We start from the raw sequence: 27,687 nt of genomic DNA, 5'->3' as shown, positions 1-27,687 counted from the left end.
ACTCGATATAATATTAAATTATATAATATAGTATGGAACTATACATAAGAAACCAAATAATTTATGCGACTGTTGTACTGTAAGAGGTGAATTCATGACACGCAAGGGCTTTGGTCCACACGATGACATCAACAGTGTATAAAAAAATAGGTGAAAAAGGCTAACGCATGCTCGATTAATTTATAATTAATAGTTAGGGAAAACATTTTACATTGATTAATGAAATTATAGAAATAAGTCTGACCACACGAAAATTGATATTGTTTGGTTGGTCCAATCTAAATTTTTCTGATGCCATATTTTTATACACACGAAATTAAACTCGAATTCGTAACAATATTTGTTCAAAGGTTATATTATTTGTCTACATTCCCTATGTTAGTTAATAAACATTAATCTAATTGGTCGGTCCAAGAATTATGCAGTTAATTAGACATTTTTTTTTTTGTCAAAATGAAAATAAATTGTGAGAGAAAGCATGTGCTGTTTTCTAGGGTTTGTTTATACGTAAAAATGAGAAGAGTCGATAAATATTTATTGGATTTTGCTTGGTGGTTCCATGTGATCGAGTAACATGGTTGGCACCATCCCACAATTATTGTATTTTCTTTTTCCGTTTTTTTTTAATTTAATATTTACCGCCGCTGATATTTGATTCGTCGTATCATTTTGTTGCTTATTATAAGATTAGTATCTAAATATCACGTTACAAAAAATTAATTAGTTGATATTGAGATCTTATATTAATTATTTGAATCATGCTAAAATTACAGCAAATTAAGTGTACGCAATTATATACCAAAAGATGACAAGAATTTACATGTTAATTATAATTATTATTTAAACATATATTTCTTTCTTCGTCTGTAATAAGCCCGATATATAGATAATGCAAAATGAAATCAATCGTTAACAAAACAATTATAACTAATTTTATAACTAAATTTACAAAATTATCATTTTTTTTTTGGTTTTTAAATTTTAAAAACTCTAAAAACTTCATCTATTCAACTCCTATAGAGAGAGAGAGAATTTTCCCTCTTGCAAAGACTCCGAATAATACCAAAGGTTTCCAACTTTCTCATACAATTAGACAAAACCAAGAAAGGTGATGAACAAACCAATACAAGTTACAACTCATTCACACTCACAACAGGAAAAGCTTTACTTGCAAGCCAAGAAACCACATGACCCAAAAAATCCCATTCAGTGGAACCACATTATACACCACTGCACTGACCTTTACCCAGAAAAAACCTACAGACCCAAGAACAACAATGTCTACGAAATGAGAGGACAGGTAACCGTAACGAAAATCAACTAGAATCAATCATATTTCACATGGACGAAGAAAAACCCGGTAAAAGATCGTTTTTTTCTTCTGTTGATCATCTCTTCTTTCCGTTCATGGCGTTTAATTTTCAGGGGCATTTAGGGTTTCTACCGGGCCCTCCGTAGTAAAAGAAATGACCCCAGTCATCGTTCTTACCCATCTGAACATCGTAGCAGTTGGACTGCTCGGTGAAAGTGTTGAGCCCTTTAGGAGCTTTGAGATTGTTGGAATGGTCGACCACTTGGATGTTCCTGAAGTAACTCGCTTTGGTGAATCCTTCGTCTGGAAACCGACCACTTCCCATCTGCGTGGAAGTGTGGTGGCCGTCTGCTTCTGTGTTCACCACTTCCCCTCCCCATTCGATTATTGAAGCGCTGTCTGTTAAATACGAGAACAGGAAAGACGGCCAGTAGCCTAGGACGTATCCATCCCCAAACTGCATCCACCAGTGCCCTTCTTTCGGATCCTACAAGGAATAAGGTTTAGAAAGATCCATCCGTGTTCTTGGAAACAGTTCTAAGTTTCGCAGATGAAAGAGTTTATACTGTGAATTCAGATAGACAGAAGACAATTTGGTCTGAAAGGGAGGAAAAGCTCAACGTTTTTAGGGCTGCCCATAAGACGTGATGATAACGATGAATTGTGTGCACGGAAAAGGTAAGTTTTTTACCTTCCAGATGAGTATACTGATATCATACTGAGGGCTATGGAGGCCAGATACCGGAGAAATGCTGGCTCCCATGGCTATTTCACTGTTGATTTGTATAAAACCCGAGCAAAGGAGATTGTAGCAGCCGGTAGCTTGATACGCATCGCTCTGTTAATTTGTTCAATCAAAAGAATTTCAGAAGAAACCCCCCATTAGCCCAGCACATACACCTGAAGAAAATTTCAGGTGTAGTTCGGGAATCTTACCGTCCAGTACGTGAAAAGCCTCGTGTTGTTATCGCCGTATAAATCCGGGCTCACCTGTTTTGAGTCCATCAAAAAGAATTTAAGAATATGACGTAGTTGGTGATGTACTGCTGGAATTCAATGCTAAAACTGATGGCTAAATTTCACCTGCCAACCGGCTTCAATGCTGTTGAGATCTTGACCAAAAGCACCGCCAAGAATCCATAGCTGAGACAAGCTGAATTCATTAGGGTTCAGTACTTTGGGTTCCCACACATTTATAGTCGCCTTTGCTCCATAAAACTTGCCTCCTTCCACATAAGCTATTGCATGCTAGTTGCCCACATGAGAACAGAGAAAGATTAGAACAAGAATGATATGAAATTCCATCACAAGGGCCCTGTAAGAGATTTTCAGTGTCTCCAAAGCAAGTTCAGGAAACCATTTCTGACAAGAGAGAGAGAGAGAGAAGTGATCTAATGATCTACCTGATGACCGCTTTGGTTGACAAGGTCGGGGTCAGCAGACTGAGGCTGAGGGACAGAACGGTGTTTCTTCCTGCCGTAGCGTTTCACAGAACTCGCCCTCAGGACATCCTCTGCCTTGGTCCTCCTCACAGGTACTGTCCCTTCAGGGCACTTCCCATTTTGGTGCCACAACTGAGTGATGGGATTCACTCTCTGTTTCGGATTTTCGGGTTCTTTGTCCTCATCAAACAGCCTTTCTGGGTGATAACCGGGTCTCATCTGTTCAAAACAAGAACAATGTTCCACAAGACAAGACAGGTTATTGCTAAGGAAAAGGCAATTGATGAGTAGAAAACATAATGGTGGAGAGTGTAATACAAAACCTGAATCTTGTGGTCCTTGAGGAAGGGATGATCAAAAGCCGCTTGCTTTGATATGTGAACACAGTCTATCACATCCCCATCTGGGCTCTGTTTAAATATCAAGAAAAATCAGGAATTTTACAGGAAACTAGTTTCGTTTAGGGTTCTCATATACGATCTTGAACACATAAACTCTTAGAACCCATCAGGAATTGTAACACCCATAAGTCGTAATAATCAGTCCACCAAAAGGAAGAATGGCTCAGATGCATTTGATTGAAACCAAAAATATCACTTTCTTGCACTTTCTCAGCAACCAAACAAACGCCCCCAAAGGAAAAACTTGAAAAGATAAAGACAAATTTTTCTTATGAGAATGTGGTTAAGGAAGGACAAAAGAAAAACCCAAAACCTGAATGCTCTTAACGGCTGGTTTGTTCAAGCGCTTCAAGTGCTTCTTCACCTCGAAACTCTGCCTTGAGACACCGAACCTCGCGGCGCATGTTGGCGAGAGCAGTCCCCATAAGCAGAACAAAGCAAGAAGCCCCTTCGAGACCCTCCTCCCCCTGCTGCTACAATGCGCCGCACTCATCCTCCTCCTCCACATACTTCTGCAGAGCCAAGAAGAAGAGGAAGCTTTTGCCTTCGCTCCGCTTACCCTGCGCACACTTGAGGCGTAGTTTAAGAAAGCTAACACCTTTTGGTCTTCTTCCTTCTTGGGCAACCTCCACTACCACCAGTAGTGCTGCTGCTGCTGCCACTGGTACATGGAAGTGGGTCTCTCTCTCTCTCTCTCTTTGATGATGAAAAGACTCCACTTTCTCTCTCTCTCTCCCCCCTTTTCTCGTCAGCCTCTCTCTCTCTCTTACTTTTATTTCTCCATTAATTTCAAACTCCCTTTTCATCGTTTTAAAGAGGAACAATAAAGGACCGAATTTAAAAATCTACTCCTAAACCCGAGTTTTGCAGGTCAAATTGAACAAGGTTTTGTTTTTTTATATGCGAATCTCTCTGAAACCATATTCATTATTAGATAATTGGTGTAAACTTCTTATGCATATTAATTTTATATGCTAATCTCTCTCTATATATATATATGTATGTATAAATATTCTAAAACTTTCGACGAATTTAAAAGAAACACTTGCAACAAAATATTATTAGATTTGATAACATTTACACAGTACGTTAAAAATTTAAAATATAAGAAAAAGAAGGTTATTCCCACTTAACATTTTCAGTTTTTTTTTTTAAAAAATCTGCGCGGAATATAAAATTTAATCGGTTTTCCGAATTTCACAGTTTCTGATAAAATAATAAAATTATATGAACAGAGTTTGCAACAATGACGCTATTAAAAATAAAATAAAATAAAAGGAAGTGGAGCCCAACAGGCCCGGCGAGCGAGTCGATGTAAATTCACGACTCGACCAACTGGAATTCCAATTATAACCCTCTAATCTACAATATATTTAAATCCGACTGATTTATATAATAACTCAGAGTTCATATGTCACTAAACAGAAAAAATATCCACTAGGCACTAGTGATGGATAATTACGATATTTTCAGAATTAATATATTAATTTTTTTAACTATAGTGAGAAAAACTATACAAAATTTTCAAAACCAACCATCGAATTTATATAATATATAAGGAGTGTACAGGATATTATAACAATGTTGTACGGAGTTTCAGCATATATTCTTCTATTGTAATCAAATAATGATATAGAAAAAAAAATAATACATACCGAATAAATTCTTTTTATTTTTCATTTAAGATAGATTCTTCAATTATATTTCTAAAAAATTATAATTTCAATATTCTGAAACATCGTATCTAACACTGGCTTTAAAGATAATTTAATAAATCATAGAACAGTTTCTGCAAAAAGTGCCAACTTTTTCAGGAATTAAAAAAAAAATGTTTGACCCATGATATTACTTGTGGAATGACTAATTTTATTTAATTAAAAATTAGCATCTGTATTACCATTACATTATGACTTGAAAAGTAAAATTTTTAAATATGCTAAAGGTTGTATTTTATAAATAAAATGGTTGTATTTCCAAACTGAGAAATCTTACAAGTTTTATTTAAAAATAGAAGTTGTTGATATCAAAGGAGGTTAAACTAGTTTTTCTATTAGACATGTTAAAACCTTTTCCATTCCATTTAGCAATGATACAGAAATATATATATATATATATAGGTTAGATTGTATAACATAATCAATTATGTTTATTACGTTAAGAGGTATGGTTCATATTTTGAATTTAGAATATAGAAATTTTACGTTTTATAGAATTATATATTATTATATTTTTAAAATTTGTTCGTACTTTTTGTCTTATAAACAGCTTATTTAAAAATATATTACATATTAAAATTTATTATACAATTGATAAAAAAAAGAGACCAATTTCGAGGGCATTATGGGAAGGTCAGACAGATTCTGTCTCCCGATGGAGCTGTTGGTTGGTCCGTCGCCGTTACCGATGCACAACGGAAAGACCGTCACTTGCCGTTTATTGTTTGACGGCGTTACTGCACCACATGGATTAATCACCGTACACGTGTACGCTATGACGTCTGTTAGATGAAGGGTAAAAAATGGAAAGAGAGAAAAAAAATTAACCAACGGTAATGAAAGTGCAAATGAACAAGGGAATCCAAGGAGTCACAGTGCAGCAGAACATCATCATGAGATTCCACAAAAAGAGATTTTTGTGATCTCTTTTAAAAAAAGTTTTATAACTAAGAAAATTCAATTATTATGTTACAAATATTTATATTTTAAAGGAATAAAACTAGATATTTTTTCAGATTAACATCATTTTATATACAGATTAATAATGTAGTGATTAAGCTATTTATATTTTAGAGAAAGAGATTCTTGAGATTAAATAGTATTTTAATTACGGATACAAATATGCAACTTTACCAGATACATGAAACTTTAAGGTGTTCGTTCACCTTTTTAAATAGGTTTTTAAATATCTTTAACAAATTCAATATTATAAAGATCCATAATATGTGGATCTTATTAATCAGTTCAGTTCCATTACAAATCAATTAGACAGATATTAATTATTAGAGTGGTTAATGAAATTATTGTAACCGAAAACTATCAATAAAGTGATGAAAGGGGAATTTGTCAAAACAGATGAAAAGCGATCATTTTTGGAGGTGGAGATTTTTTTTTATTATCTTTTTTTTTTTGGTGTGTTTAAAATAAAATTAAAAAAAAAAGGCAAAATATTTAACTAATTACGCCATGATCCTCGTTAATCACCTTGTTGTCTTTTCTAAATTCTAATCATAAAAATACTTAACTTATATTATATGTGCATGCGTGAATGTCCAAGTCAGCAATTATACTCAATACAATCATATGGATAAGATGGAAATGATACAATAGATTTTGAATACACATGACACTTGCAAATTGCAAAGATAACCCAAAATGTCTTTTTTAGATACATTAATCTTAAAAATCACAAACTTTAAAAAAAAAATTATATAAAAATCATGAACTTTATACCTACCATCTTTTATAAATTTTATCATATTTCCACCTATTTATTAACTTTTGAGAATTTGGCATGATTAATAAATTTCATGATTTTATATATAAGTTGTAAAATTCATGATTTTATATGGATTTTTTTTTGGCTATCTTCAATATTTTGATTATAACCATAACATTTGACATGGATTAACTTCATTATGCATTGTCATGTAGATTCACATCCTACCATAGAAGCAGCAGACAAATACACATTTTGGATTTGGTGGATTTTATATAAACGTTGGGTGGGAATGGACAGGGGCATGCAAATAACAGAAGGTGGACTATACGAGGAGACCAACTATATATATATATATATATATATATATAATTTTGTATGTACGTAGGGAGACATACGTACACATGCAAACTCATGACTTATGTGCGTATGCATAATAATTATACGCTCGAATGCAAGTGAATGGAAAACTGTGTAAAAAGTGGGCACTGTTTTGTCTGCAATATACAATACACCAACCCATGAATTCATCATGCCTCTTCTTAAACGTATGCATCTCGTATTTTTTTTTTTAAAAACAAAAATTACGACTAAACATTCTACGGTTCCTAAGATCTCATTGATTTTGTCGGGAAGAAGAAGAAAAAAAGGTACGAGTCGGTCAGTGCATGGGAAACGACGAGTTCAGAACAGTCTATCTGCGTCCCTTTTGGATAGGATTGCAGAAAACTCTGCAACTTGAACGGAGATCAAGAAACTAATGAGATGAACAAGTGATTGAAATAGGATCAAGATCCTTTAGGACGTGGAATCTTTTCTTCAAGCCAAAAAGAACAACTTCACATTGGGTGTTAATTACCTGCAGGAACTCGAAGGCAACACGACAGAGAAGCTGTTCTGTCTCCACCTGTCCTGTCCTGCAAGATTTCGATCAAAATGAACAAGTGCAGAGATCTTTTGTAAAGGTTTATCCAAAGCCCAAATGAAGTTTATCAGAAGGCATTAGATGTCTCAGTTCCGCAAGAACCAGAGATTTGATCGCCATTTCTGCCTCTCCAGGCATCCACTATGATCTCCACAGTTCATTCTCCTTCTGTCCCGAAGTTTTGGATATCAGAAATATATTGGAAAGCAGGCCAAGAGACACAAGGATTGTGATAATCTGTCACACCAGGTTGGCAAGTTCATCTACTGAACAAATGTAATCTACAGCTGGAGAGGAGATCATGAATAAGGCATTAACCGCATCAAGTCTTGCAGAAACACAAAGAAGAAACTCTCCAAATCGATCGTCAGTGGCGAATGAATTGAATCCATATGTCTGATCACATAATAACTGCGAGTTCCATGTCTGCCTCATCTTTAACTATTCTGTGAGCGGAGAATATGAACAGCAAAGCGAGCTACCCGCCGTTTTATCCAAGTTTAGCCTAATGAACTCCAAACCCTCTTTCCTAAACCTCCTATTGCATCAAACCCTGGCCACAGATTCCATGGTTATCACTTCACCTCCACCCGATTTTCGCTGGATGATCTAAACTCATCAGAGCGAATATACGAACTAGTGCTAACAATTCCGAGGAAGAAAAGATTTGAAGACACTGGCAAAGCAGATTACTACCAAGAACAGGTTAAAAGAGATTACTTTGATTCCTTTGTCGGAATTGCAACTTCAAATATAACAGATATTCGAGTTTATGCATCAGCAGAGAGTTCAAAGAGTCCTGATTCCTTTTTACCTTATGTAAAACCTACAGAAAGAACAAGAAACAAGCGGCAATTTTCTATTACGCATGAGTGAATCAACTGACCAACACGTGGAACTAATTGATAAACAAAAATCTCAAATTTATGAAATGGAATGGACTATATGGCATTTGCAATCGCCAATCGGCCGATTCTCTGCAAACCCAATACCCAAAAAAACATCAAATTTCTTCTATACAGACAGTGGGAGAAGAATGGTCATTCCGAAAGAAGAGAACTTTACAAGAAAAGGCAAAATCCAGTCAATCCAAATGAAGGTGGTAGTAAGTCTGATATGTACCAACGTAAGACGAGGAAGAAGACGATGGCCCATGATTAACATAACCTCGATCATCGTCTTCATCGTCCTCGTCATAATAATCGAACGGATCTGGCGGAGGAACACAGAGATAAGTCCAGAACCACGAAGCGAGTCGACCCAGTTGCCGGAGAGGGAAGCAGCAGACGAGTTCGAGCATATCGCCGCTGCTGATTTGCTCCGGCGGTGGAATCCGCCGCAACCGCTGCCAAACCTCCGCCGAGAAGTGGGCTACGGACATCACAATCGCGCCGTTGAACACCATGTCCGAATCAAGGGATGATTCCGTCCGATTCGTGGGTGAATGCGCGCATAATTAGAGAGCCGAGATAAAGTTTGGAGTTTTCCTTTTCTTTTTTTTTTCCCCTCTATCGGCTCCTTCTGGGTTCAGTCTTTGCTTTTGAAGGGTTGACTTTTTTTTTTAAAGGTGAATGATGTGGATGATTATGATGATGCTCGTAATCCATTATCATCATCATCCATAATCATAATGGTTTTTGCTAATTTAGTTTTTTTTTTCCCTATAACGCTATTAGTGGCTTGAAATATTAAATATTGATTTGATATTTTTTTCCTCTCGTTTGTGGATAAATCATGCGGAATAACGTGATTTTTCTCATTACTAGGTAAGACCCGCGCAATGCGCGGGTTATACTTATAAAAATTATTTTAATTTTTAATATTTTTTGATACAGATTTAGTATCAATATGTATTGTTTTTTTTATTTTGGAAAAATATAAATTATTAGAAAATTATATATTTAAAAAAATCAAAAAAAGCAATTACTATATTTGTGTTGATGATTTATATCAATGATTTATTTTAAATGTTCTCATTGTTATACATACATATACATAATTATATATATATATATACATATACATATATGTTATACATTAAATACATGTAACATATATATATATATATATTAAAATATATACATATATACATAATTTCTTCGAACACATCCAAAATGATATTATTTATATACATATTTTATAAAAACTATAAACACTATGAAAACCAAAGACCAAAACAAAAAACCAAAAACAAAAACTATCATTATTTATAGTCGAAATAAGATATCATTTTTTAGAATTTTTTAGATTCTTTTTGATATCTCTGAAGCATACCAAATATTCGACTATATACTGAATGATAAGAAAATTAAGTTACCTGGACACCGTAATGAAATCAAAACTCTAATGATATATACTACCGGAGAAATATTTCACCTTTTAAACTCCACAGATAAGTTTTTTAATTTCTTTTGTAATTTGACGAACATGGTAAATTTTTTGTTTGGCAAAGATAGCAAGTAGTAATATAAACATACAAAAAAAAAATTCTTTGCAATATTACAAATAATATCATCAACCTTTTCAACAAAAATATTTTTCGTAAAATAATCTGAAATTTATTATTGTTTAACTTGTGTCTATTGGTTTTTTATTTATTTTGAAACTTTATATATTATTGTTTTGCAAGCATGAATAAGTGATATGAAACATATCTTATAGAACTTGATATATATATATTATGCGTGTGTAGGAAACAACAATGATCGGATTCCAACCTAACTAAACTTTCACTAATCAAATGTTTCCACACCATTATCGCCAAATTAAAAATAAAAACCATATTTTTTCATAATTACCGACGTTTCAGTCAATTTCAATTGTTTATGTGTTCGTTATATATATATATATATATATATATATATTATGTTTACACTATTCTTTTCAATGTACTTTTTGGCCAATTATAATATGTGCAAATCCTTTCCAAACAATACATTAACACTACAATGGTGCACTTTGTTGTCTTTCACGACAGAGCAGAATTCAGCTAATTCGGGTTTGGCGTTTTAAAGGACTTCAAAGAATACTTTTGAGTACTTGTGTAATTTCATTAACAAAATAATGCAAAAAAAAATGAGGAAAGAGTTGTTATTCACTTCATAATTTAATACAAATTTATTCGTGAATTTCGATATATAACAAAAATAATTTTTAAAATTATTTACAAACTGTGACAAAAAATATTATCATTTATAATGTTTTAATTCTTCCTAATTTAAATTATATTGATCACCAAAATGATTATTGGTTACATATTTGTGTTCTCGAATTTGACCATAAACCTATATCGCATCTCAAAAAATCACACGAATATCATTTGTACTACAAAAAATTAAAACATATAGCATAAAAAATGAAACGTAAAACTCGTTGGAAGCCGACTTTGGTACACGTTTGTAGTACTTGTACACATTCTCGAATTTCTCCTTACATTTCTTGACACTTCTTCGATACCCAAGCTCAGCCATTTTCCTGGTCATTCATCAAGAATCCATATAAGATATATACTTGCATATACATAAATATATATATATATATATGCATATATGTGTGTTTAGAAACCCATTCTTCAAGAACACATACATATGAGTATATGTAGAAAGACATGTATATATATGCATATACATATGAGATACATATGAGGTCCTGTATAAAAATCGTGAGTAATAGTTACATCAAATTGAAAATAAAAATAATAATCCTCAGATAAGACTAATATGCATACATATATATATATATGTATATGTATATACAAATGTGTTATATATGTATATATAGTTTGGAGTAGTAACAAAATAAATATGGAGATTTATTCCTACAAGAGAGACTTAAAAGCATAATTTCTAAAAGTTTAGTCTATTTCCGATTGTATCTTCAAGAGAGACAAAATCTCCAACGGAAACCATCGGGTTACTCTCTCTCCACAGTTGGGGACTGTAGAAATATCACCGTAATCCTCCAACTTCACATCCATCTCCTCTTCTCCTACCGTGACTACCACGATTTAGTTTTTTTTGGTTTTTGGCTTGATCCCCCAATATATATGCATGTAATATATGCTAATTTTGGAATAAAATGTTTCTAAGGATCAAATGTTGATATTTATTTATATTTAAAGTTTTTAATTTTTGGTGTATGGCTTTTAAGCCATTACCATTAAATCATGACGATTTTGATTTTGGAATATAATACTGAATGTTTTATAAAAAAATATCTTTACAAATAAAAAGACACCTGATTGCTATATGTCTTTAGATCGATTATTATTTGTTTGCAAATGAAAAGACACATGGTTACGCTTAAACTTTTAGATAAATTAATATTTATTAATATCATCATTACTATGGGTTTTCAATGATAATAAAATCTGCCATAATATTTGATATGTGGCTTAAGCCATTAGTTTTTATAAATCACTTCGATAACGTTTTGGAATGCAAAGCAAAACATTTATTGATACCTGGAAATATACTTTTTAATTAATTAGTTTCTACGATTCAATATATTTTTTTAAAAAAATAAAAGTTTTGTATAATAAAGCCAATTTGAGAATAAAATTTTATTAACTAATAAAAGGAAAAAATAACATAGAATATTTATTTGATAAAGGAAAAATATATTTTTAATTAGTTTCTAATATAGAAAATAAAATATTTGACAAATAATATATTTTTATTAATTTCAGTTGTAATGTACATTACAAAAATTGGTTTATTAATTTTATTAATTTCCATTATTTAAAAAATCATAAAATAATATATGTGGATATTAATTTCCATATAGAATGCCTAGATGACTTCATTTAAATCATAAAACCAAAATATGATCACACGTGGTTCCATTTAGTACGGCGGTCAACTGGAAAGAGGAAAATTTGAGAACTGATTTTAATGATAAACAATTACAAATATTTATACTACGGAAAATAGCCTTAACCGAATCCTAAATCGAATGCTAAACCGATACTCTATAAATAGCACATCACACTTCTTAAGATAAACCATAATTTCATCTCCTACCCAAAAAATATATATATATATATATAAATCCAAATGGCGAAAACACATGCACATAAGAACTGAAACCGGATTGCCCATGTGAAAAGATCATATTAGAGATTCAATTGATCATCCCATGAATCTCTTGGTAGTCGTTTATGGTAGAAAATTTGCGGTGAAACATGACCGACCGTTGCTTGACAGCCTGCAATGAGTTCTTCACTGAGGGTACTCGCTATTTCCCACATTTCTTGGATCATAACTATAGATCTGTTTATTCCTTTTTTCCCTGAAAATTTCGTGAGACTTTTTTTGTGGTTTTTTAACATATAGGTGACAATATTTATATAGGAGAGAGACTCCAACGTACCAACAACAACAATCAGAGATAATAAATATAATCGACGTTTGAGCGATTTGACCTCCGTTTTTTTTTGTTTTAATATTTTATCCCACTAAGTACTAAATATATGGAACGAATGTAAAGGTAATGGAGGATTATAATGGTTATATTGAAGACATCTATTTACTACCATTCAATCTTAGGTGACGGTTTTTTTTATTTTATATATAATTGAGGCGAACTTTTTAATTGTTTTAATTATAATATAATCTATTGACATTTTTCTTTTTTATGTAATGCTTCATTTTATGTATACTTAATTATCATAACGTAATGAGATGCCAATATATATACATATATAATAGTGTGTACTTAATATTTTATTTGGTATGGAAATACAAATAAAATTGTAAGAGGAAAAAAACATGTATAAGACAGAAGACGTCGAGCTTCCACTATTTCCGGCGAAGAGTTCTGATGAAACCCAACTTGCATGACTTGCAGTCATAGCAAAGAACGATCCACTCCTTCCTGCACATCTCACAGTCTTCGTCTTCTATGTCGTATTTCATCTCCTCTTTCTTTCTCCATGACGGTGCGGTGACCTCTTCTATCCGTGGAATATAGACGTACAAATATGTGGAGAAGGAAAAATATTTGTGGTCCACGGTTTTTTTTATGGGATGCGTTCAAGATATAGTGGATGAATGAAATACGAAACACACATATATATATATATATATATATATATATATATATCGTTAATTGGTATTTACACAAAAATCAGTTATTATTAAGACATTGATTATAATTAATAATATGAGAAGAGTGGGAGGATATATAAATGAAAGAAACGTTTCTTAATAATATTAGAAGAGCGGAAAGAGATATAAATGAAAGATACGTTTCACACTAAAATATATTAATATTTTATTAGATTTAGTTATTTTAATAATAAATTAATTTTAATATGAGAAAAGTGAGAGGTATTGAAAAAACTTTGGCATTTAAAACTGATATTATTATATTTTATTTGGTTATTATTAATTTTTCAATGATAATTAAAAATTTGCTAGATGATCGCCTACTCTATTGTCAAATTAATAGCCATGGCCATTCACCACCCAAAGTAATGACCACTATGCATAATGATATGTTTCTCCCATTACTGAGCTAATAAATAATCTTGGTCATTTCATATTTTTAACTTTTTATTCTACCAAATATTAATTACATGTTAAATCTAATCCAAATGATTTTTATTTTCTCAAAATATTATCATTTTAGTTACCATAATTAACATATAAATAAAGATGAATTGTTAAACTCAATTATAAATAAAGATTAACATATTATCATTTTAATAAGAACAAAAATTTATTGAAAATCAATAGGATGACGTGAATTGACTTTTTTATTATTTTTATTTTGAAGGTAAATTTAAAAATGCACACAAATATAATATAAATAAAATTCATTTTTTTATTTGGACATAATTTTTTCAAAATAATATCATTTGAATTTAATATATTAAACTAACAACGAAATTAGAAATTATTTTCATTATATGAAACTAAAGTTCTTATTTTTTTCCCAAAATCATATTTATAATATTCTAATTAAATAACTAATGAGAATTTTAATAGTCAATAAAAATTAAAACAAATGCCACATAGATGATGAGGTGGAGATGAGGTGGCTTCACCATATTGCTTTAAACCTTATTATTATATATATAGATTTTTTGTGGTTAGCGTATCATAGAGGAGTTCCAGGTGTCTGCCATAGGAAACGACAGCAAGAAATAAAATAGTCTTTTTCTTACTCGTGATTGGTAAAAATAAAAATAAAAATGTCATTGTCTAAAGCATAAGTACCCAAAAAAACGAACACAAAGTCAAACGACCATGACTGTCTGTCTCCTGGCCATCCATCCATTGGCGCCCATTTCTTCAAACCCTTTTCCTTCTCACCCAAGAAACCATCTCTTCCTTCTCCCCAGAAGTTCATCATCTTCTTAAAAAAAGGATCTCCGGAATAACAATGGCGGTTTTGGCAGTGGCGTTCGGACAGAAGGAACCGCTTGGGAGAGAAGGCGTTCCATCTGTCCGAGGATCAGCGACGTGCGCCTGTTCCATGGGCCTGCTGCTTCGAGCTCCAAGATCGTTGGAACATCGGTTTGACCACCGTTCCCAGTGGGCCCGCATCGCCAAATTATGAATCTTTTCTTCACCAATCCTATGGCATCCTTATACTCTTTGCCCTCTGATCAAAATCGGGTCTGTTTTTGATGAGTTTCTGCAGAAGCTGTTACCCATCTTGATGTTGAGAACGCTGAACATCTTTGTTTATGTTCGGACTGGGTAGGTAATATATATTATGATTTATCAGATCTTCAAATGAAATCTATGTTCTACATAACATAACAAGAAATCTGCGTGTCATTCAAAAAAGAATTGAATCCTGCCCGGAAAGAGGAGGGAGAAGAAGAACAAAGCTTCTCACCAAACTCGAAAAACACAACAAAAAAAATATGGAGGAGGTGTTGTAGTTTCCCTCACATTTCTGCGCATATGCAACAAGCAGAGCACTCATGAATCTTCAAACCAAACCCGGCAAAAGCTTTTTTTATTACATAGATTTACAAGACACTTACCAAACTGCAAGTTGACACAACCTGCAATGGCAACAGATCAAAGTTACCTGGCCAGAGCCGGTCATAGTCCGGGAAACTGATAAGAGGGTAGGAGGTTTTTGGTTGTACCTTTTGATTATTTCTTCAAGCTAAGGGCGGAGAGAACCTTCTTCCCGTACGGATTGGTCCGGAGACACGGGATATGCGGTTTTATGGCATCCACCAGAATAGCGTGGAGAGCTCCCTGCTCAGAAAGGTTCATGTACATTAGCTTCATATCATTTCACCTCTCAAAAAGATTACAACTTTCAGTTTAACCTCTCAAGAAGGTTATAACTTTCAGCTTAAAGCCATGGATTCTGCTTATGTCAACCTAAATTGAAGGCAGAATTCATGAAATGACCATGCCTCGACCAAGTAATCTGATCTTTATCCAGAACAAGGGGCACTAAACCAAGAAAAAGTTTGTCTTTTTCCTCTTTGCTCAGACTTAGGAGTTTTGTTACTCACCCTAGATTGTTTCAAGGCTGCTTGGATTACATAGTTTCCATAAGGGTCCTGCATGACCTGATCAAGCCGGCCATCATTTATAAATTCTCTGATAATGTGAGCACGGTGTTCATCATCGGCTTGTTTCAGGCACTTCTCAACCACATTGCTGCTACATTTTTGCATGGACAAGTCTGTGTAGTTGCCCTCTAGTTGCTCGAGAATTTCTAGGACTGCCCACTGAAGCTGAAGCTCAAAGACAAATTGGAGGACATAATTCCTGCAATAGACCATATCAATCAATACATACACAGACAAGACCGTATAAATCGATACATACACAGATAAGCACAGGCATGGTTATGCAAACTCTTGGACAAAGTCATCGGAACAATGCTCTTGCTGGTGAGTGAGAGACATAACAGGAAACAGACAAGAGTATATACCCGAAAGGATCTTGGGAGAGGAGTAGAGCATTGGAAGCGACTTCAGAGACCAAAAGGTGTCTGTGTTCACCCTCAGAATGACCAAGGCATTTTTGAAGTACGCAGCAGCCATGGCGATCAGTTGCAAGCTCAACACAATGAGTAATTGCAGCTTCGAAAATTAACTGAGGAAAAGGAAAATTTTAACTTCTAGAAATCTTTCACAAAAGGGTAATGAGAAATAGAAATGAAAGAAAGATTGGTCTGTCAGATTTCGTCAATAAATGTGCGTAAATCCATATGAATATTTTTTCAGTAGTATCTTACCTTGCCACAGTGAGGCAACAAATATTGCAAGCATCGTTGAGCAACATGGTTACCATTCACATTCTTGATCAGAGTCACTATACCAGGCTTCAGGGCTGAAAGGACAACTGCAATCTGCTCTGCCAACTTCACCGTTTCAATGATCTTCTGAACAGCACGAGTCCTGCATACGAGACATCAATCTTCAGATGCTAAACACACACACATAATGGCATGAATTCACATGAAGAGAAGGTGTATATATATATATATACCCATGCATGTCGCAAGAAATTTTAACAAGCTCTCCTGGTTTTCTAGTTACCGAATGAACAATCTGCATTCGTTGATCCTCGTTGCAAACCTCAAGAAGCTTTTGAACTAAGTAATTACCAAAAGGGTCTGTCATAAGCTCCGCAATATGGTTGATGATCTCACAAAAGATCATCTCTATATCTTCGATGTTTTTCTCTGAAAACTTTCTCTGTAGGAAGCGGCAACCATGTTGGTCCTTTGCCATGCAATATATTTTGCCTCTTGCTTCTGCAAGGGAGTTGTACTTTTGAGGCTGCATCCTTAGATTGCCGTTTTTGAGGTTCAACGTGCTAAAGAAATCCCATGGAAGCGAGTCATCGACTTGATTGTGCAACCAAAGTCTTTCATCATGCTTCATGTTGTTATGTGATTCATCTCTTATTCCATACTTCATGGCTTTATCTGAGTTCAATCCAAATTGCGATCTTGTCAGCATCTTATCTGGATAACCCGTTCTCCTCATTGCATCCAAACCCTTCACACCTTCATTTTTATCCAAAAACAAGTCTCCATTCGTGAGGTCAGCTTGGCGAGAATCTAAACTGCCAAAATATTCCTGTCTTGGACTCATAAGCTTGCTAGGAGCATCCATGCTCTGGTTATAAAGATAGAGGAAATGTGGGCTCATCCTTAAATATGGCTCTTCTGGGAGTTTTAGCCTTTGAAGCTGCCCCTCTTCGATATTTCTCCAACCCATATGAGATTGATTCAGTGGTAGATAGTGAGGCAGAGGCTGTGAGGGCGGCATGTATTGCGGATGATCAGACAAAACATTGAACTCCAAGCCCGGGATTTGCATGGTTCGACAAAACTGAACACCTTGGACAGTATGAACGGGCGAAACACTGGAAGGGTAGTTCTGAAAGTACCCGACTTGTTGCAGCCTCCTAAATACTTGCGGGTCGTGTTTTCTTGCATCAAATTTGTCAAACACACAAGGCAAGCTGTTTGGCGAGTGGCAAGAAGGAACAAATAGCAGACGAGAATTTTCAGGCATCGATACAGTCGTTTCCCTCAGGTTCCCGCCAAAGTCCACACCTGCCTCAGCGAATGCAGATGTAAAGGTGCGTTCATCGGGAAGATTTGCTTCTTCTAGCTCAGCTTTCTTGAAAGGAGATTGCTCAATTCTGGTTCTCTGCATTCCTCCATCATCCGACTCTTTGTTAAGTATCCGCGAAAACTGTGCTTTGCAAGAGTTCACACATAATGGAACCCTGCTGCTGTTGTTCCCAGAAGTCATTTTCGGTATCTCTCCAAGAAGCTTCTCGAATTCATCAAATTCTACTTCACTTCTTCCCTGCTCCATTTTCAAATACAATAAAACTAAACAAAGAATGGCTTCTTGCCCTTCTACCAGAGAAATCAAAACTCCAGATCCTCAGTTCAAAAGCCCTCTGACCACTGCAACAAAAACATTACAAAGACAGAAGTCAAGAAGCCATAGCAACAACAAAAAACAACGCTTGGAAACAATGTAACTACACGGAACTGTCAACACTGAAACAAGCTGCTGAAAGAAACTCGTCCTTCAAGTACATAGTGGTAAGTCTGCTTAGTGAGAGTAGAATACAAGACAAATCTAGAAAACAAACAAAACATTCAGTGTCACGACTCACAAGTAGGTCCAAAGGAACTAAACTCTAATGCAAAACAGAGGTAGGTTGGATCATTCAATACATCAAAAACTTGGAATTATTTTATGCATGAATTTCCCATTGAAAACAAGAACAAACACAAGCAGCTGGATCACTCAAGATACACGAATATTCTGATACCCTTTGCAAGATTTCAACCTGCATTGTGTGATCAAACATTCGACGCAATAGCAAAAAAAAAAAAACTTATAGAAAAAAGTCCTGAGATCACTTCTGGTCACTTGGAATCATACGGCAAATTGAAAAGGACAAGTGGGAATACAAAGCTACATGAATCGTGAAACGAGGAGAGAACCAAAGCGATCGAATTTAGATTCACCATGTACACAACACGGCAATCGGATTGATCAAAGCCAGAACACGAACATCACGGCTTTCATAACGGTACGGACATGAGAGAACACGGAAATCGAGCGAAAAATCGGGCAAGCGCACTCACGATCGCAGAAGATATGAGGAGGGATCAGATCAGTTCATCAGAATTTGGGAAAGAAACCCAGAAAATGTACGGTGATCACAGAGAGAGAGAGAGAGAGAGAGAGAACACTCACGATCGCGGAGGAAAAACTCGATCTTTCCGATCAAATTTCGAAACTTGGACAAAACCCAGTCCAGAGAAAATCCTACGGTTATGTCACAATGCGAGAGGAAGAGGAAAGCGATGAAGGGGTGAGATGGAGAACCGCCATTGCAGAGGCATTATAACGTCAGTCGCCAAGGTGATGCAAAAGAGAAAAATCTCGAACACGCAAAGAGAGGAAAACGCTTAAAAACCACAAAACTGAAAAGAAGAAGAAATGCAATCATCCGGAAGAGGAAAAAAAAGCATAAAATAAAAAAACAAAAAAAGAGAGGAAAATGTGGGGGGAAATTCAGAGGGAATTGGGAATGCAAAGAGAGTGAGAGAGAGTGGCGGTGCTGCTTGTATTTGGTAGGCGGCGTGAAGAAGCAGAGAGAGAGAAGCAAAGTTCAAGCCTTCTGAGTTTTGATTTTATTTTCTGCTATGAAATATCTTAAAGATTTAATTTTTCCTTCAAAAATAATGAATTTTGGACCAAATTCAATAAGGAAACATACATTAATATAGGGAGTGATAATAAAATGTAAAAAATAAAATTGTGAAAATGAAATGGAGGGAAGAAGGGAGAGAGAGAGAGAGAGAGAGCGACAATGCATGGAAAAGGAAGGATCTTTAGGCCATACTTAAACAGTCTATACTCTATATACCTTCATTTGTTACGTTTTTCTATCCCCTTTGTTTTTCTTCATCATATATTAAAGTCTCTGCCTTTCCTTTCTCTCTCCCTTTGATTCCTTTCGTTTTCGGCTCATATGATATGTTCCCCGTTGGTCATGTAGGTATATCAACTTGCACAAGATTTATGTCACACACACATATATATATATATATATATATATATCATACAATTATTAATGTAAGGATTTTAAAAGAGTGAGATACGGCTTCAACGACAATGACTTGTACATTGTCATTTTCTATATATATATATTTTTTAAATTTGTAAAAATCTCTACTATTCGTTGATTCCAAAGGGTTACCATCGACCAACGAAGTTATATAAAAAAAATTTAATTTCATAAATTTATGATAAACACGCTATGATTTACCCGTAATTTATGTTCGAAGTTAAATGTATTATATATAAATTAAATTCCAAGCTACACGCCATAATTGATCCTCTCCCCTTCAATGCATGCGTATGCGTTTCATTCAAATGACTCGTCAAAATTATTTTATTATTATTTTATTATTATTATTATTATTATTCGGCATGATTTCTAACCTCTAACCCCTAAAAAGTGACGAACATAATTTAATTTAGCCGCAGCCCACAAATTCCATGCCTAACATAACACTACCTTGCAAGTTGTGTAAAAGTACATTACATTCTCGGAAAACCCACAAAAATGGGGTCTCTATATATATTTTTTCCCATCACGGAAATTCAAGTTTTATGAAAAATCACAGAATTAAAAAAAAAAACAGGGGTTTAGAAGAAAATCTACCATTGGTGGAACAACTTAAGCGAGCAGCCGACACAATGTACTTTGAAACACGACCCTTTGCTTCCCAATCTTGCTCTTGGTCCAGCTTAGAAACCGTAACCTGAAACATCGCCAAGTTATAGGGAAGGACAATTTGGTTAATAATCGAGTAACCGAACCGATCTAATATAAACCGAATGATTATGATTTCTATAAAACCGAAAAAAACCGAATCTGAACTTGAACCTAACAATAAAAAATAACTGAAAAATCATTTTTTTTGTTAAACGAATACTTTTATCAATGAAACCAAACCGAAATAGAACCAAACCTGAATTCACACCGATTTCATTATAAAAACTGAATGGTTAGAATTTTTCTAAAACCGAAATAACCCGAACCAAAACACTGACCCTTGATAATGAGGTTTTGTTCGAAAATCAGAGAGAGAGAGAGCCAAGAAAAGGAAAAGAACATATCGAAGAACCTGAGTTGTCCATAGGGTTCCCTGCAGGCAATGGCTCCGGCTCTTTGATCTCGACAACCACGCAATCTGACATCAAGAACGTTTTGGCCACCGATGATGCATGCTCCAGACAACATCTCACCACCTGAAATTCAGTACCAATAACTCAGTTATAAAGAGTTACAGATGTCGGAACTGTTCAAGAAAATGCAAAAAAAAGTTTGAAATCTTCCAAACTCGCCTTGGTTGGATCGATGATGCCTACAGCCATGAGATCTTCGTATTTGCCAATGGCGGCATTGTATCCGTATTTAGGGTTGTCGCTGGCCAGAACCTGCAGATAAAAACCGAATACTCGTTCAGTTTGTAGTTCAGTTCTATTTCAAGAGTGGTGGCGAAAACTAACTGTGAGTATTACTTATATTTACCTTCTCGCTGACAACACTGCCATTAACACCGGCGTTCTTGGCGATCAACTTCAGAGGATAGCTCAATGCTTTCTTGACAATTTCAGCCCCAACCTACGTTTGAGTTTGTCAAAGGAGGGTTATAATCTGACAGAACAAATACAAGAACCGTTTTTTTTTCCCGAGAAACCCTTTGTGAGACTCAGACTCACCCTTTCTTCATCGTTTTCTAGATTCTCCTTAATGGCATCTACTTTTGATGCAAGTCTTAGAAGAGTGCATCCACCGCCAACAACAATACCCTCCTCGACAGCAGCCTGACAATTATTCCGAATTTTCCCAACTTATTCCATGCATATGTGTGGATGGTTACCAAAAAGACCCGAACTTCTTTGAGGCTTCCATTAATCGAAATTACCTTTGTAGCATTAAGAGCATCCTCAACTCTCAATTTCTTTTCCTTGAGCTCTGTCTCAGTTTGAGCTCCAACCTAAGCAAATGAAAACGTTGCATGCATATATAAAACTTTACGGTTATTCGTTTATGACCATCGATGTGCTTAGTTTAGCAATTCTCTCGACTAAAACCTCACCTGGATCACAGCAACACCGCCCGATAGTTTAGCAATTCTCTCGTTAAGCTTTTCCTTCTCATAATCTTGTTCTGCAGCCTGTACCACCAAACACCCATCCAAGGCCGAAGGCACGAGCAGTTAGTTAGCATTATCATGTAACAGACCAACCCACAAATTTCTTTGATTTGAAACAGTACCTCAATAAGATTCCTAATCTGTGCAACTCTCTTCTTCACAGCTTCTTCAGTACTCCCATCCCCAACAATGGTTGTAGTATCTTTTGTAAGAACCACCTTAGCAGCATTACCCAGGACTTCTTTTCCAACTTTGTCCAACTGAAGTCCCACCTCATCCCTAACTACAGTGGCTGCAAAAGAAAAGTGTAACCCTCTTAGCATTCGCTACAAGGATCATAACTTTTTGAGTAACATTCAGATGACAAGAATGCTAAAAAAAGACAATGATATCTGTCTCACCTCCTGTTAGAACAGCAATGTCATCCAGGTACTGGCTCTTGCGCTCTCCAAATCCTGGTGCTTTCAGCGCAGCAACTTTCAGAGTACCTCTAAGCTTATTAACGACAAGAGTAGCTAAGGGCTCTTGTTCAATATCCTCGGCAATGATCAAAACAGGGTATGCACCCTTGATCGCATCTTCCAGAATGTTAACAATATCCCTTGCATTCGTTATTTTCTTATCGACAAGAAGCAGCTGCAGTCAGATATATAATGTATGAGTTAAACAATTGCTACATGTACTCCGAGCATGTGATTATCATTTTAGCAGTCATTGCAAGAACAACAATACCTTGCAGTTCTCATATTCCGCTGACATTTTCTCACTGTCAGTAACAAAGTATGGAGAAATATAACCACGATCAAATTGCATTCCTTCTACAACATAGAGGCTATTCTCAGCGCTTTTTCCTTCCTCAAGAGTGACAACGCCTTTACGGCCAACTTTTCCCATTGCTTCCGCTATCATATTCCCTACCTCATAATTGTTCCCTGCGCTAACAGCAGCAACATCTGCAAGCTCACTGTCCTCAACCTGCACTCAAAAGCAGACCGCTCGAAAATGTCCTCAAGGAATACTATGAACAATGAAAGATCATAAAGATGGGTCGTCTTAGTCCACATTACCTCCTTCGACATTTTTTTCAGCTCCGATACAAGGGCCTTGGTGGTTTTCTCGATCCCTCTAGTAATCAAAACAGGGTTGGCACCAGCAGCCACCACCTGAAAGTTTCATCACATATGAGGCAAATTAAATATGTATAATTCGCAAAAAGAAAAAGAAAGAAAGCTCGAAATACATCCGTCAGATACAAACCTTGACACCCTCAGCAATGAGACCTTGAGCAAGAACAACAGAAGTAGTTGTTCCATCACCAGCTAGGTCATTGGTCTTGGCAGCTGCTTGTCTCACCAGCTTAGCTCCAATGTTCTCAACTGGGTCCTCCAGCTCAACCTAGAAAATCAGATTATTAGTTTCGCAAACGATAATACATTACTCGATGATCGGCACAACTAGACAAATATCTACCTCCTTAGCAACTGTCACACCATCATTCACAATTTTCGGGGAACCATATTTGCTCTCCAGAACAACATTCCTGCCCTTAGGACCAAGTGTAACCCCAACTAGATCTGCGAGCTTATTCACACCGGTCTACAAGAAAGGCAAACCAAGACAATTCATATATCATACGGTAAGGAAGGATCAAAACACAGGCAAAATAAAAAAGAAGGTGAATCTGGTAATTATCCGCTCACTTGAAGCTTCCTAATAGCGGTACCGTCCTTGTTGAAATGCAACTGCTTGGCGGCATAGATTTTGGGGAGCCTTGCCTTCCGCTGGGCAATGTTCTGTCTCTTTCCAAAAGAGCTCAGTGGGATGGAAACGAAAGATGACAATCTGTTAGAAGATGATAATTGCCCATCTCTTGCGTGGCCACCAGCAGGAGCCAAGGATCCGACTGAAGACATCCCAGCGAAGGTTGACGCCATTGCTCACCTATTGCAAAGCACGGATACTCATCTTTATGGGCAGCACCATCATTTCGACTAATTAATCCAAAAACCCAAAACAATACAAACAAAGAAAGCGAATGGTTTTCAAAATATAAAAGCTTTTCAACCGAAAGTGAAAAAAAGAAAATTAAGAGCATGTTTATCTGATAAGAAAGAGACGACCTTCTTCTCTACTCAATCACGAAGTAAATCAGAGGGGGGCGGAGGGTATAAACAAAAGATCCCAATCACCGAAAAAAAATACAGAAATCCAAAATCAAATCGAACAGCTCGATCGTTATTATCAAAGCAACAAAACAAACCCGAACAAAGCGGGAAATGGGCAACAACATTCCACCTACCTAACCAGACAGAACAGAACAATCGAATCAAAGAGTATCGAGATCACGAGACTAACGGAGAAACGGCGCAGAGAGAGAGAAGAACTAGGGTTTTAGGGAAGAAGGGTTTTCACCAGAGGAAGCGATCGTCTGCTCGGTTGTTGTCGACGAAACGAAAGCACTGGAAGAGTGTGCGTGCAATTTTAATTTAGTGCAAACGGTCACTTCAACTTCGGCTCTTGAAGCTTCCTGTTTGATTTTGGGCCGTCGAACTCTCTAGAAGCCCGCCCAAAGCCCACCCAGCTTTCCACTTTTATGTTACCCAATAAGCTTCTGACACGTGTTTACAATAATTTGATAAAGTTTTAATTAAATTTGAACATATATATATATATATATATATATATCCTCGAGAAGAAAGAATTAACTAGACAATGGAGGAAATAGTTTTTTTTTTAAAGTTAAATCTCTGATTCTCTGTATTTCCCAAAATACACACATCATAATTTTGTTCGAAATTGTACATTAAACAAATTAAAAAAAAACTCACAAAACTCTTCTTTGAACACAAAAGTTTAACCCAAAAAAAAGAAAAACAGAGAAGGCTAAACAACCATGGGAAGTCAATTACAATGCGAACCCTTGTCATCTTCAACCTTAGGCATCATCTTCAACTCATCCTTAACCTGTGTCTCGCCTCCGACAGAAACCAGTGTCTTCTGTACGGAGGGGACAACATCTTCCACGACCTGAAGTGGCTCCAACGAGTCGACGATGTCTCGCATCAGAGGCCGAGCTTTCGGGTTCCGGTTCAGGCAATGGTAAGCGAGCGTTGCCGCCTTCTGGACGGATTTCATCGGATACTCTCCTTCGATCCTCGGGTCTACTATGTTCATAACTTTCTTCTTCTCCTTCAGCAGTGGCAGAGCCCAGTCTATGAGGTTTTGTTCCCTCGTTGGTCTTGATTTGTCCAGCGATTTTCTACCCGTCAGAAGCTCCAGAAGAACGACCCCGAAGCTGTATACATCGCTCCTCGGAGTCAAATGGCCTGCACAAACATGCTGTCAGTATCATCGAGTGTGTGTGTGTGTGTATATATGTATATACATTACACGACTCTGAATGCAGTTCTCGAACATGGGTTCTGACTTACGGATTGTTTTTTACTGTATGATTCAGATTCAGAAAGGATCTTGGTTCAAGAAGCATACAAAAAGTTTGTCCTTTTACAACTTCTTGACTGTTAAATGAAGTATACATCCAGATTCAGAATCAATCTTGGCTCTCAAGAGCTGCCAGAAGACAGCTGTTAGATACATGTTAGTTTATGCATCTGTTTCTGTATTTGCATACCACCTACATGCCGATGATACGATTTTTCATGACCACAAATCCTGTATTCAATCCAAATGTAGGTTTGGATATCGAAATGGTGACATGATTCTGTCAAAATATTGCTACTTTGAGACCATGGAGGAGTCTAAAATGTTGGATTTCACTGCCAATTGATGGAAACTTGCCTGTCATGATGTACTCGGGAGCTGCGTAGCCGTAAGTTCCCATTATACGGGTCGAGACATGAGACTTGTCTCCTACAGGACCGTCTTTAGCGAGGCCGAAATCAGAGAGTTTGGCATTGTAGTCCTGTTCCAACAGTAAAATGGAATCCACGGTTGTGAAAGGGCTATATACACTAATGGAGTCCACATGATCTTGAGGTTATGTTAATGTACTTACCGGGTCGAGGAGAATATTGGACGTCTTGAAATCGCGATATATGACGGGTTTCTCGGCTTCATGAAGAAAGGCGAGTCCTTTAGCCGCCCCAAATGCAATCTTCATTCTAATGGACCAAGGAAGAGGAAGCAACACTCCTCCAAATATACAAAAAAGTAATGTTAGAAATGATCAGTTTGGACTGACATAATGTTTTCCGACAAGAAAGTAAACGGACCAGGGAAAAAGTCGAACTTACTCGAGAAGAGGTTATTCTCGACACTACCACGAGCCATGTATTCGTAGATCAGCACACGGTGATTGTCCTCGCAGCAATAACCGACCAGTTTCACCAGGTTTGGGTGAGAAAGCTGTCCCAAGAATATCACTTCTGCCTACAAAAAGCATCTCAGCCATTTCATGAGATTCCCTTTCAAAAAGACCACATGGTACGTATCTCTAATAACGCGATCAAGACCATAGCCAAGAAGTACTTATAAGTGTGTCTAGGTGTCTGGAATGTCACTTGTTATCCTCATGTAAAGGTTTTAGTGTAAAGAAATCAGAAAATGGTAAAGCTTCTGCTTCTTCATCATCATCATCATCATCATCATCATGATATGAGAAGCTACCATGATAATCAGAGCATTATACAATGAAGCTCGACAATGCCAATCTAATAACTGTGATTGACCCTTTCTTTACGCAACTGTAGTTGGATTACTTGGCGGGCAAGTAAGTGATAACATCTTACCAGCCATTCTCTGTGGCCCTGGTAACTGTTGTCGCCGTCATGAACTTTCACTGCAACAGGAAGTGGTTGAAGCCCTTCCCTTAAATCTTCGGCAATGAAACCTTTGTAGACACTTCCGAAACCTCCTCCACCAAGGACCCTGTCCTGTCTGAAGTTCCCTGTGATGATTTTGAGCTCACCGTACGTGAAAGCGATCAGAGGGTTCGCAGCAGAGTCTCGCCTTAGATCTTCCACTTCTTTCGGGTTTGACGGTAGCTTATGAACTTCCTTTCTCCTGCTCTGATCCGACGAGCTCTGGTCTTTTGGTGATTCTGAAAAGATGCAAGAACAAGATTGATCTTTGATGTCGGGTTACTACACAGATTGATTCCATGAATCTCACAGTTACAGGAAAAACATGTCGCGAAACCATTGTATCTTCAGAGAGAATTCTTCTCCGGGGGTCAAAATCCAAGAACAAAGAATATATGTCGATGTGCGAGTGATTGATTCGGAGACTTTTTGAGGGACCATATACACGGAAACAAAAGAAAACACTAAAAATAAAGGGGGAAAAAGGATGAAATAAACAAAGGGAAAGAAAGAACCAACGAGATATAGATTTCTCGTGACTGGGAATGAGGAACTCATGTTATTAGAACATGAAGAGCCCACCACATACCTAGAGGCAATGGTGAATCCGGACTCCGAAAAATGGCGCGAGGCTATGAAGTCCGAGATGCAATCG

General features: G+C 36.2%; 5 protein-coding genes across 9 annotated transcripts in view; all 5 read right to left on the bottom strand.

Moving 5' to 3' along the window:
• Positions 1-1,057: 1,057 nt before the first annotated feature.
• On the bottom strand, positions 1,058-3,876 carry LOC104811722. Its single transcript, XM_010538531.2, has 7 exons — positions 3,469-3,876; positions 3,078-3,164; positions 2,716-2,973; positions 2,396-2,560; positions 2,249-2,302; positions 2,004-2,150; positions 1,058-1,799 (listed from the first exon to the last, which is right to left on the bottom strand). Exons 1-7 carry the CDS (start codon positions 3,661-3,663, stop codon positions 1,422-1,424), a joined length of 1,284 nt encoding a protein of 427 aa, XP_010536833.1. The 5' UTR covers positions 3,664-3,876; the 3' UTR covers positions 1,058-1,421.
• A 4,478-nt stretch (positions 3,877-8,354) lies between these two features.
• On the bottom strand, positions 8,355-9,048 carry LOC104811721. The gene has a single exon (XM_010538530.2). It carries the CDS (start codon positions 8,918-8,920, stop codon positions 8,600-8,602), a length of 321 nt encoding a protein of 106 aa, XP_010536832.1. The 5' UTR covers positions 8,921-9,048; the 3' UTR covers positions 8,355-8,599.
• A 6,233-nt stretch (positions 9,049-15,281) lies between these two features.
• Positions 15,282-19,654, bottom strand: LOC104811720 (pumilio homolog 12). Of its 3 annotated transcripts, XM_010538529.2 has the most exons (8): positions 19,235-19,654; positions 16,989-18,429; positions 16,735-16,897; positions 16,429-16,592; positions 16,004-16,262; positions 15,623-15,737; positions 15,515-15,535; positions 15,282-15,423 (listed from the first exon to the last, which is right to left on the bottom strand). In XM_010538529.2, exons 2-6 carry the CDS (start codon positions 18,332-18,334, stop codon positions 15,630-15,632), a joined length of 2,040 nt encoding a protein of 679 aa, XP_010536831.1. In that variant the 5' UTR covers positions 18,335-18,429; positions 19,235-19,654; the 3' UTR covers positions 15,282-15,423; positions 15,515-15,535; positions 15,623-15,629. The 3 variants fall into 3 exon arrangements, with proteins under 3 accessions (XP_010536831.1, XP_010536828.1, XP_019057875.1); XM_010538526.2 differs by having other exon boundaries at positions 15,282-15,535; XM_019202330.1 differs by lacking the exon at positions 19,235-19,654 and adding an exon at positions 19,003-19,186 and having other exon boundaries at positions 15,282-15,535.
• An 887-nt stretch (positions 19,655-20,541) lies between these two features.
• On the bottom strand, positions 20,542-24,709 carry LOC104811719 (chaperonin 60 subunit beta 3, chloroplastic). Of its 3 annotated transcripts, none has more exons than XM_010538523.1 (15): positions 24,625-24,709; positions 23,913-24,153; positions 23,683-23,808; positions 23,470-23,607; positions 23,280-23,375; positions 22,945-23,187; positions 22,614-22,848; positions 22,335-22,504; positions 22,156-22,233; positions 21,982-22,053; positions 21,776-21,880; positions 21,585-21,677; positions 21,398-21,490; positions 21,178-21,301; positions 20,542-20,811 (listed from the first exon to the last, which is right to left on the bottom strand). In XM_010538523.1, the coding sequence occupies exons 2-15, from the start codon at positions 24,144-24,146 to the stop codon at positions 20,798-20,800; spliced, it is 1,821 nt and encodes a 606-aa protein (XP_010536825.1). In that variant the 5' UTR covers positions 24,147-24,153; positions 24,625-24,709; the 3' UTR covers positions 20,542-20,797. The 3 variants fall into 3 exon arrangements, with proteins under 3 accessions (XP_010536825.1, XP_010536827.1, XP_010536826.1); XM_010538525.2 differs by having other exon boundaries at positions 24,568-24,654; XM_010538524.2 differs by lacking the exon at positions 24,625-24,709 and adding an exon at positions 24,512-24,618.
• Positions 24,710-24,972: 263 nt separating this feature from the next.
• The window catches only part of LOC104811718 (probable receptor-like protein kinase At5g56460), a 5,875-nt gene continuing 3,160 nt past the window's right edge, over positions 24,973-27,687 (bottom strand). The window contains exons 2-6 of the mRNA XM_010538522.2: positions 26,961-27,271; positions 26,466-26,601; positions 26,228-26,364; positions 26,011-26,134; positions 24,973-25,538 (exon numbers count right to left, since the gene is read on the bottom strand). Of these exons, the coding sequence (XP_010536824.1) occupies positions 25,114-25,538; positions 26,011-26,134; positions 26,228-26,364; positions 26,466-26,601; positions 26,961-27,271 (1,133 nt within the window). The 3' untranslated portion in view covers positions 24,973-25,113. The remainder of the gene's footprint in view (positions 25,539-26,010; positions 26,135-26,227; positions 26,365-26,465; positions 26,602-26,960; positions 27,272-27,687) is intronic.

This window comes from Tarenaya hassleriana, unplaced genomic scaffold (genome assembly GCF_000463585.1).
Source record: "Tarenaya hassleriana unplaced genomic scaffold, ASM46358v1 Cleome2, whole genome shotgun sequence".
NCBI classification, from domain to species: domain Eukaryota; kingdom Viridiplantae; phylum Streptophyta; class Magnoliopsida; order Brassicales; family Cleomaceae; genus Tarenaya; species Tarenaya hassleriana.
This window is presented reverse-complemented; position numbering and strand designations above follow the sequence as displayed.